An 11,378-nucleotide genomic window follows, 5' to 3' on the forward strand; every position below is an offset into this window, starting at 1 on the left:
CCCATTTTGTGGTTAGTAGCCATGAGCCTCCATGAAAGCTCTTGTGAAAACAAGTTCTTTAAGCCATCATCTTGGGATAGGTTTTGGTACATTGCCTTAAATGGCTACAGTACCTGCTGACAAGGACAAAAGGATTGAGGCTGAGATCAGTTTAAATAGATAAAAGTCACAAGGTGCTGTTCTGATTTAAACTTAAACAAAACACTAAATTGTTCTGTGGAATTTTTAATAAAGAAATGTTTCTATTGCTTCCATGCTTGTTTGTTTATAGTTTGCCTAAGCTTTCTCTGAGAAGCATATAATGAAAGAGGCAAAATGCCAGAAACACCTTGATGAATGTTAATACTAATTTTTCTGCAATTATATTTGGCTTAACCCTCTTGCTCACTGTAACCTGCTTTTCTGCTGCTTGTGTCCTACGTCTTGCTATTGATTTTTTTACAAAAATTAAAGGCAATTAAGCTGACTTTTTTTTTTCCCCCCAGTTCATAACTGGACTCAAGAGGACACTCTTCAGTGGCTGTCAGAATTTGTTGAACTGCCCCAATATGAAAAGAATTTTAGGGACAGTAATGTCAATGGAACGACACTTCCCAGGTGAATCTTTCTTCTGGATTAGTTTCAAATGATTCCCTGTAGGTTGCTGCTTTAGTGTGTATGTGGAAACAACTGTGTGAACCTAAGGTCTAACAAGATATGGTCAAATGCAAGAAAAGAGAAGTTTCCTTGCAGTTTTGAAGAGCTGGCTGCATTTTTTGTGCTAAAATATTTCAAAATATAAATGCTTCTTGTCACTGCTTTTGTCTTAGCTTTGGTTTTTGCTGTGGAAGCTTTTACTGATTACAGCGTAATTCTCTATGGTAGCAAAGTTTCTTCTGAACAGCTTCCAGTCTATAATGTGGGTATACAACAAAAACTATCTGCAGAACCCCTTTTCTTGAGCATAACTTTTAAATTTGAGTATTGCAGGTATTTCAGAGTGTTGGTGTCACATGCCTGCAAATATACCAAATGGATTTTATGATAATTCCAGAAAGAATAGGGAAATGATTTGATGTTCTTCCTTTGCCACGTGCTGATATGCTTTTTTTTTTTTAATAGCACTACTGTCACTGTACTGTGTCTCTTACTCTAATTGCATAACTATACTCCATATAACTGTGGGAAATGCTGCTGATGTATTTATTTCCGTAGACTGGTTTTGAATATCAATTGTGGAATAGGTAATGTTTTGTTTTATCATTAACAGGATCGCGGTAAATGAACATGCTTTCATGATTTCTCACTTGAAAATAATTGACCGAAGCCATAGACAGAAGCTTCAGCTTAAAGCCTTGGATGTTGTTTTATTTGGACCTCTCACACGTTAGTAACTTTTCGGAATTTTTTTTCTTCTCTTATTTGTAAGAATTCAATAGAATTCAATTTAGGGGCACTTGATACTGCAGGTAGGACAGCTTATGTATTTTGTGGATGTACTGATGGGTTTCTTGGCATGTATTGTGGAACTGGGCAGTGAATTACAAAAGGTTATCAAGATGCTGGGATCAGGACAAAGGTCCACTTCTGTGTGTGAGATAGAAAATGGAAATGTAAGTATAACCCCTCTTGACAGTTGGGTGTTGGCTTTTGCATCACAAGAAGTGTCCTCTAAATGCTTCTGACTGTTTAAGTTGCACTTTATAGCTAATGTTACATTCACTTCCCAATTAGCTTGGACAGTGTAAGCTGGGCTGCTGAAATGAGAGGGGGTGATGACGTTCCCCAAGGAAATAAAAAGGAGACGGTGGTGCAAATCCAGTACCAGTGTCTTCTGTGCAGTTTAAGTGCAGTTAAACTGAATACAGCAGTTCCACATCCAACCTGTTTTAGCATATGTAGACACTTACCACATCACCGGTGGTCTGCATGCTTGCTTGTACGCAGTTACAGATCTGGTGTGGTACTGTGCTAGTCGGGCGTTTCCAGAGCTTGGAGGTCAGTTTGGAGACTGGTGAATGACTTTGCAAAAGTCAGGCCAGATCGAGCTGGCCCGACCAATATGAATTAGCCTGAGATAACTTAGCTGGAGATTTTTGGGGGAAACAGGCACTTTGTGTTTGCATTATACCTTTAGTGCTAGCAGAAATTGTCTCTGAAAAGTTTGATTTACAAAAGTGCAAGTGACTATAAAAGTTGTACTAACAAAGAAGTTTGAGAATCATCGATATGCTACTCTGACAATCCTGGTTTTGCTTTTAAAAAATATTGTTATTAGCTACTTACCCTTTTAAAATCTACTTTATTTTGGACAGGTGTCTTTTTAACTCAGCATAGGGCATTCCAGAGGGTGCAGACTTGAGGAGTACTTACTCAAACATGACTGAAGATCCTGCTGGTCCAATAAAGTGTAATTGGGGAAACTCTTCCTTAACTCATTTAAACAAAGGTACAGACAGTGTCTGTATCAATGTACCAGCTAATGATTGTGTTGTTCTCTGCATAGGTCCCCCTCACAACTGGATGAAGGATTTTGTATTGACAGTTTCTATAGTTATTGGGTTTGGAGGCTGCTGGTTTGCATATACACAGAACAGAACCTCAAGAGAACATATCACAAAAATGATGAAGGACTTAGAAAGTCTCCAAACAGCAGAGCAAAGTCTTCTTGACTTGCAGGAAAGGTATAAAAACTAATGTTTAGTTGTCCTTTTTGTTGGTGGTTTTGTTTTGGTGTTGAGTTTCCGTTTTTGTTGGTGGTGGGCTCTTTTTTTTTTTTTTCCTGAGGTTGAATATGAATACAGGTCCTCCACAGTCAGATTATGTGCATTAAGCTGCCTTTGGATTTTAACTTCATTTTGCATGGGAATTTTGATGTCAGCCACAATGGTTTTTTTGGGATAGAAATTGTTTCTGGATATCTTCTCAGGCAATGTGAGCTTGGGATGAAGGTAGAGAACAGAGGTTTAATATTTTTTAATCTATAGGTTTAGAAGTATGTGTTGTTATTTTCATACAATTACAATTTACTTTCTCATGCATGTAAGCTTTCCAATACATCTCCTGTTAAAACTTGGGCAGACCTGGACTGATTACTTTCTATTGCTTGTTGAGCAGTGTGTGAGTTGATAGTGTTTTCTGGTGCACCTCTAACTGGATTGTCTATAAACACTCGTATTTTGATCTTATTTCACCTTTAATGAAGGTTCACATAAAACTTCACCTCTTTTGTCTGGTGCGGATGTCACACTGTGTGATGTAATTGCTGCTGATTCATGAAGCTTGCCAAGTCTTTATTATCGCAGAAGGATGAGGTTGGAAGGGACTTCTGGAGGTCTTGTCCAGCCCCACCTGCTCAAGCAGGATCATCTAGAACAGGTTGCCCAGGAACATGTCCAGGTGGCTTCTGAATATGTCCAAGGACGGAGACTCTACCACCTCCCTGGGTAACCTGTGCCAGTGCTCAGTCACCCTCGTGGTGAAAATGGGTCTTCCTGATGTTGAGAAGGAACCTCTTGTGTTTTGGTTTGTGCCTGTTGCCTCTTGCCCTGCTGCTGGATGCATTTTCTTCTCCTGAGGACTGCAACTTTTAACAAATATGCTGTGTATTCTCTCATATTTTTTGTTCAATTGTGAAGGCTTGAGAAGGCACAAGAAGAGAATCGAAACGTTGCTGTGGAAAAGCAAAATCTGGAGCGCAAAATGATGGATGAGATCAATGATGCAAAACGGGAAGCTCATCGCCTAAGGGAGTTGAGGGAGGGAGCTGAATGTGAGCTCAGCAGGCTCAAATATGCAGAGGAAGAGCTAGTACAGGTATCTGCAAACAGTTTATAATTTAAGTGTTGACTTCAAATTGCTTCTGGCTTCATTAGATCCATTTTGATCCAATTAGCTTCATTTCTCTAATGCTGTATTTGAATGGAAAAATTCTAAGAGCACTTAATGACTGTCAATCATGCCATTATCTAGTAAAATAACTCTGAAACTATAAAAAGACACATGCTTTGTATATTAGCTTATCATAATATTGTTGGATTCATGGAGCAAAATATTTACAAAAGCTTTTTTCCTATCTGGTTATCAGATGAGAGATAGTAGCTTTGTCTCACTCCTGTGTAGCAACAGATTGGTTTCATTGTACTAAATGAAAATTCTCTCTTGCAAAAATATTCAGTCTTCAAGTTAGGGACTATACATCATAGGGAAAATAATTTGACTATTATAGTATATGGAAATTCATATGCTATACTTCAGAAATGCCTGATGTGTCTTTCTGATTGCAATTGGCACACCCCAAAGCTCTGTAAAGCCTTAGTATGTTGCTGTGGGATATGAAAGTGCTTGTATTTCACCTTTTTCTGCTGTCAGTTCTAATGATAATCCTGGTGACACCTATTTCTTGTTGATTGCTAGGTTCGCATGGCTTTAAAAAAGGCTGAGAAGGAGTTTGAGATGAGAAGTAACTGGTCTGTTCCTGAAGCTTTGCAGAAGTGGCTTCAGTTAACACATGAGGTTGAAGTACAATACTACAATATCAAAAGACAGCATGCAGAAATGCAATTAGCAATTGCCAAAGATGAGGTACTCTCACTCTTCAGCTATCTGAAGACCTTTCTGATCTGTTGCTAGATATATGAAATAATAAATACAGATTGTTCAGAAGAGAAAAATAATTCCAAATTATCATCTCTGACTTGTTTGTTACCTGTTAATGTTGTTAATGTTTAATGTAACATATGTAACTCCTAGTTTTATGCGTTTCCTTTTATCTTACTTTTTAGGCAGAAAAGATAAAAAAGAAGCGAAGCACTGTATTTGGAACATTACATGTTGCACACAGCTCCTCCCTGGATGAAGTGGACCATAAAATCCTTGAAGCAAAGTAAGAGTGTTACCAGGATGCATATTCTTCTGTGATTATTTTTTCCTGGTACAGTGGAGTTTTTTGAGAGTTCTGGAATTGTCTTAATGGTTTTGCACTTTAAAATAGTTTAAAATATAATAAAGTCCAAATATTTGGACAGTCCTAATAGATGTTCTGGTATGCCAGAATGACTGCACACATGTTGCTTTTCTTTATCATTAAGAATAGTGTAAGTAATTTTAATGTGTACTCTTCTTCAGGAAAGCACTGTCAGAGTTGACGACATGTTTGCGAGAGCGTCTCTATCGATGGCAACAGATTGAGAAGATTTGTGGTTTTCAAATAGCACACAATTCTGGGCTACCAAGCTTGACATCCTCTCTCTACTCTGATCACAGCTGGGTAGTTATGCCCCGAGTTTCCATTCCTCCTTACCCCATTGCAGGGGGAGTTGATGACTTAGATGAAGATACTCCTCCAATTGTTTCACAGTTTCATGGTAAGTGGTGAGCTCAGTTTAAAGAAAGGGGTAAAGTTGTGGAGGCATGGGGATTTAAAGTCAGGTGGGAGAAAAGTCCTGAAATCAAACAGGATTGGATCAAAGTCAGAAAGACCAAAATTCTATCTAGCCTTTTCAGATGCATGTATTGGGAATTGCACAAACTGAAAACTGGGTCTTAGAATAAAGATAACATGAAGAAAAAGCCTTTATTCCATTTCATTGAGGGAGTGGGGGCGCAAATTGAAAAGGTTTTGAAAATCTGCTTGTAATGCTTGGATTTCCATGTACACAAAATTTTATAACGAGTAACACTGAATTTTTGTTTGTACACTTATCCTTTGAATAGAAGGGATGGAGTTAGTCTAGGATCCCTTGAGCTGCTAGGAAGATCACACCCTTTGAGAGGCTGCAATGTTACGTAGCTTTTCAAATATTCTTTAGTGCCTGAAACAGTCTTGTGGTCTGAGGGAAGCTTTCAGGCAGGATGTGTTTGGATACAGCGGGTTGTTTGAGTATGAGGCAGAAAAGCCAAGTGCGGGAGGGAGGGAGAGAGGGAAATCCAGCTTTGGTTAAACTATGATCAGAAGATATACACTGGGGATTCAGACCACCCTCGTATCTTGAGTCACTGCGTCAGTACAAGAGCCTGTTTCATGGAAGTTGTGATTTAAGTGGACTCTAGAGTCCAATCAAAAAGATGAGCTCCCATCTAGCTATTCAAACAAGCAATATCAAGCTAAGGAATGAGTAGGGAAGAAAACTTTGTTGTATGGGTACGTATTTCTTCCACAGCAGGGATTCTCAGAAGAATCCCACAGTTGCCACGTTGCTGGCTGCATTTAGTGTGCCTTTGGCACACATTTTTCTTGTGCATGTACCAGCCTTCTTTCTACAAGCCACATCCCCCTTGCAACACTACTTACTGCAAGTTCTGATCACTTAAAGAATACCGTTTCGCAGTTGTCTTCACTGTACAAGCTTTTATTTAAACCCTAGGAACAAATTTCTTGGGTGGCCCAATAAAATATGGATGTCTAGAGTTAAGCTTCCAAGTCCGTACGGAGAAGCCTGTGGTTTGATTTCAAAATGAAGACCTAAGTTTTTGATCATGACCTTCCATATGGTCTAAAATGAAAATAAAACACTTAGAGATATGTAAGACTTGTGGTGGGTTTTTTTTTGGTGGTGTGTTTTTTTTTTTTTTTTTGTTACTCTTGTCATTGAGGGCTTGCATAGAAGTGGAGCCAGAGAGTAAAGTGCAATTGGTTTGGAGGAACTGCGATTAGAGAAGGACTGTAAAGTTTGTAACAGCATACTTAGTTGTAACTTTGCTGTATGCTTTTGCAATTCTGGTTTAATTTTTTTTTGTTAAAGATTAGTTCATTTGCAAATATTTAGCTAATGGATGTTGTGTCAGTCAGTGATGAAAGTTATCTGAATCTTAGTAACATTACAAAAACTTTAAATGTGTGCTTCTGAATTTTGGTAAGGCACAAGGGCCTGGTTTTGCTCAAGTAATCACATGAGGGAAGCAGCTTCTCCTTTACTAGCTTTTAAAATCTCTACTGAGTTTAAAACCAAAACCAAACAACAACAAAACCCCAAAACCTCGAACCACTTGGGAGTGGGGAAAGAGAGGGACGATATGCTGAATGATCTGTTGTTGAAACCAGTTCAGGAGTCACATTATTGTTGATTAGTGTGGTAACTTCTAAATTATTCCCATCCTTCAGACAAAAATGACAAATGCGTGTGAGGAAGGACGAAGCAAAATGTCTTTTTTCATTCAAATATTGTTTTTTCATTCTTGAGGCTTCAGGCAGTGTGCAGACAGGTCAGTTACAAGCAAGGCACTTTCAGTCTCTGGACCTAAGCTGAACTATCTGGGCTGTACCTTGCCCCAGCATCCCTGGATCTATTACGAGTGACAAAATGTGACGTCTGCCAGATAGTCTTTGTTGTGCTGCAGCAACTGAAATGATAGGCTAAGGTGGTGTGAAGTAATACATCTGTTTAATCAATCCTGAACTGAAGAACAGAAGGGGATAAAGAAATAGGATGTACAAATCTGGAACAAAGTAATTGCAGGAAGATAATAGTGAAACTTCTGCTTCTCCACTGACTGATTAGGATACAGCTGATTCTTTGATTTAGTGAGTTTCATTTGTAGTAGAAAATTTTGGATGTTTAAACTGTCATTGAGTACTTCATAATCCCATGTATATATGCCTACAAGGAACCAAAATACTTGTACATCTCTCAAAATTCACTGATGGTGAATCTTGTTCTTTTTTACACCAGCAAGTAGGATGGCACCTGATTTACCTGGACACACAGTTCAAAATTCCTGAAGGGATTCTTATTCTTCAATATTTTTGTAATGACACAAGCTTATTTTTGAGCTGCCATCACCTGATTTTTGGGTCAGTAGGGAGTTTATCAGAAGTGTAATCAGGTTTGAGTTACCTGACAACTGTCTCAATGACTTGTAAACCTTTCTTTTCTGCTCAGCCTGGCAAGAAACTAAGTGTTGGCAAAGAAGCAGCTACTTGCTGTATTCTGAAAGGATTTCCTGCACTGAAAGTAGAATGACATATCTACCTTTTCTGAGATTCCAGGAAGGGAAACTGATTTACCTGATGTTTAACTGGTATCTCAAAAAAACCCCAAAAAACACCACTTTGTCAGGCTAGACATCCATGTCTACAAAAGTAATAGTTCAGGGTTTTTTTAGGGTGTTGTGTTTGGTAACCATTTTGCATGTTAGTAAGGGTATGGTCTGTCTTACCAAAGCAGTGATGCATTCTGTGGGGCAGTTGAGGAGAGGTATGAGAAATCCTGAGGCTCTTTAACAGCTAGCCTGAGAACAGGTCTGTAGATTTATTTCCATAGGAGTATTGCGGCCTAGTCATCCTGTGAAGGAGGAGTTGGGTTAGGAAGACTTTAGTTTGTCACTTCCTGTGTGATACTTTCCTGGTCAAGTCTTGTGTACTGTCTCCACCCATTATTACTATTTTTATTTCTGGAAATTCATAGTTAGTCTTGCAAAAGAAAGTGTTATCAAATAGGAAACTCTTGAGCTTAAAAAGAGGTTGAATCACATATTTTCTATCATGTAATATAAATGAACTGGTCTTCCATTCTAACTTAACTTTCAACTAATGCAGCGTATTTCAGTTGACTGGTTAGGTATACTGACATGACAAAACTTTTATTTATTCTTTTAAGCTCCAAATTGCCACGCAAGTGAAATGCAGGATATTGTGTAACATTCTAATTTCAGTACTCCTATTTTTAGTTTATAAAGGATCGGGAGTTTCAGTAGGATCTTTCTCTTTGTTCTCCAGAGAGCGTAGTGAGCCAGAGCTTTGGTGCGCATGGTCAGGGTAATATTTGACAGGCACAAAACTACTGCCGTTGCATCTTGGTTAGATTCTTCATCTGAATGGAGAATGTATCAGGTGATGCTGGTCTTTCCTCGCTCTACACAGTTGAGCAGTGTCAGAGTTGTTTAAGAATCACAGCTGAAGCAGATACCTTCTGTTTAGTGTTCAGAGTAGATATTGTTAACATCAATGTCACTTGGAGGGTTTTGGTTTGCTTTTTCTTTGCCTCAGGGTCCATTGTAAAACCTCCCAGCACACTGGCAAGAAGCAGTAGCTTGTGTCGATCAAGACGCAATGTTGTGCCATCATCTCCACAGTCTCAGCATGCTTTGCACTCCCCTGACCCTGACATCCTTTCTGTGTCGAGCTGCCCAGCTCTTTATCGAACTGAAGAGGAGGAGGAAGCCATTTACTTCTCTGCTGATAAACAATGGTACGGAGATTAGCAAACAGCACTCGATTAGGATTATTTGAGACTAACAGTTTAGAATTAGAAGTTGAACTAAGCCAAAAGTTAAAGTAACCTGTAGGATAATATAAATTAACATAGTCCTCATGGAAGAGAGAGACTTCTTGTCTGGTATGTTTATGTAAATAGCTAGCATGTCGTATACAGTTAAGTAATGTTACAATCCAGGGTGCACTGAACTAACCCTGATTCTCCATTACAATATGTTACTGGCTTTTACATCTGAAACTAGGATCAAAAGCAGTGTCAGCTACTGGGCGAAGAGAAGATGGATGGTAACACAATTCTTACAGCATGTTGAGCGTGTACCTACTCTTGTTACATGGCCTCATAGGAAAAGGTTAAATTCCTTTTGGAAGGAGCAAATGAGCTTGTTGAAAGGTAGGGACACTTGTCCTGAAGAAACTTTTTGTATATGATAGGCTTAAATCTCCTTCTTTCATTTCATAACTTTTCTGACTTCACATGCCAGAAAGATAGCTTTTGTTCTTTGAAGTGAGATACAAATGACTGATTATGGGCAAATGCTGCTACCCACAAAAACAAGATCACACAAATTAAATCTCTTAATTTTAGATTATAAAATGATGTAATTCAAGTTGTAAGTTAAAATGTTTATTTTTTTTTTTGTTAATTAACTACTAAGGAAAAGTGTGGGTGGTGTTTCTTAGACTTATGTTGTGATTCTAAATTAAATTTCCTTTTTAACTGCATGAAGGAAATAGTAGTTTCATTATGTTTTCTCCTCTCTTTGCTCCGACTCAGGGAAGTACAGGAAACCGGTTCGGAATGTGACTCCTTAAATTCATCCACTGGAAGAAAGCAGTCTCCTCCAGCAAGTCTCGAGGTGTACCAGACACTTTCTCCTCAGAAAGTATCCCCGGAAGAATTCTCACTGGAGGAATCATCTACAGGAGACTCCTCTTCTCTAACTGCAGATGTTTCTAGGGGCTCTCCTGACTGTGTAGGCATGGCAGAAACTAAGAGCATGATCTTTAGTCCTGCAAGCAAAGTTTATAATGGAATCCTGGAGAAATCCTGTAGCATGAACCAGCTTTCAACTGGGATCCCAGGCCCAAAGCCTCGGCACACCTCGTGTTCTTCAGCTGGCAGTGATAGTAAACCCAGCCATGAAGCTGCTTCTGTCCCTAGGATAAGTAGCATCCCGCAGGACCTGTGCCAAAATGGTGAAAAAAACAAAAAGCCATCAAAAATAAAAAGCCTCTTTAAGAAAAAGTCTAAGTGAGGTGGGCAGAAGAAACCTATAGTAATGTTATTAGAACTCTATTTTTTAAATCTTTAGGAATGTAATTCCATTTGAGCATTCCAGACTGGATGCCCTAATGGAATGCTCTGTAGGTCAACTATATTTAACTGACTGTACTGTCAAAGGTGGTGCCAGCTGTCAATGAGAAATCATTAAAAAGTTCAGACAGTTTACATTCATTTCTGCCTATTTATTTCTTTTTCACCCCTTTTTAAGTTTGTCTTTTTTAGTAGCGTGTTTAAAATTTTTTTTCCTTTTTTTTGTTTATTCATAAACCATTTTTAAGCCACTTTGGACTTCTAAGCTTTAATGGACTAGTAAGCCTTCCTGGGCTTGCCAAAGTTTCTTGTTTACCGGAGCATCTTCCTATCTTTCCGTAGAGCTAGGACATTTATCTACTGGACTTTAAGCAAAAGAAGTAGAACTCACTGAATTGCACTACTGTTTTACAGACTGGAAAAGTCTCTCTGCAAGTGAACCTGAAAGACTTGTATTTGACCGAGAAGATGAATCTTTTCACTTTTAGATCTTTTGGGATTTTTAAGTAGAACTTAGGATTTCTAATTGACTTGATTTCTGGAAATGGAAATGCCATGCTTTTATTATGGGAAGCTTTGTTAGATGCATTTATTATTAGAATGGTTCATGTCCTGCTGTAAAGATCATGTTTTTCCCAGGACTTTCACTGTGATTTTACTTCACTGCAGGCTGTATGACGTTTAACAAGAGAAGAGGCTCTTGATTACTTATGCAAATGATGGATATGAAACTTGACTGAGGACTGAAAATATTCACCCTCTTAAAATCAGGAGGGGGGATAGTAGCTTTTGTTTACAGACTGACAGACAATGGACATTTGGTTTGTGAAAGTTTGTACTGTGGTAAAGATAATAAATTGGAAATATTAT

At 38.5% G+C, this 11,378-nt stretch overlaps 1 protein-coding gene across 1 annotated transcript; it reads left to right on the forward strand.

The window, feature by feature from the left end:
* Nucleotides 1-485: 485 nt before the first annotated feature.
* Nucleotides 486-10,694, forward strand: STIM2 (stromal interaction molecule 2; the record flags this gene model as incomplete). Its single annotated transcript, XM_010159243.1, has 9 exons — nt 486-597; nt 1,250-1,365; nt 2,486-2,663; nt 3,618-3,795; nt 4,396-4,563; nt 4,764-4,864; nt 5,107-5,345; nt 8,966-9,167; nt 9,969-10,694. Coding segments are annotated over 9 exons (1,775 nt in total), but the record flags the coding sequence as incomplete, so codon positions are not given.
* Nucleotides 10,695-11,378: the final 684 nt, after the last annotated feature.

This window comes from Eurypyga helias, unplaced genomic scaffold (assembly GCF_000690775.1).
Source record: "Eurypyga helias isolate BGI_N326 unplaced genomic scaffold, ASM69077v1 scaffold12449, whole genome shotgun sequence".
Classification (NCBI taxonomy): domain Eukaryota; kingdom Metazoa; phylum Chordata; class Aves; order Eurypygiformes; family Eurypygidae; genus Eurypyga; species Eurypyga helias.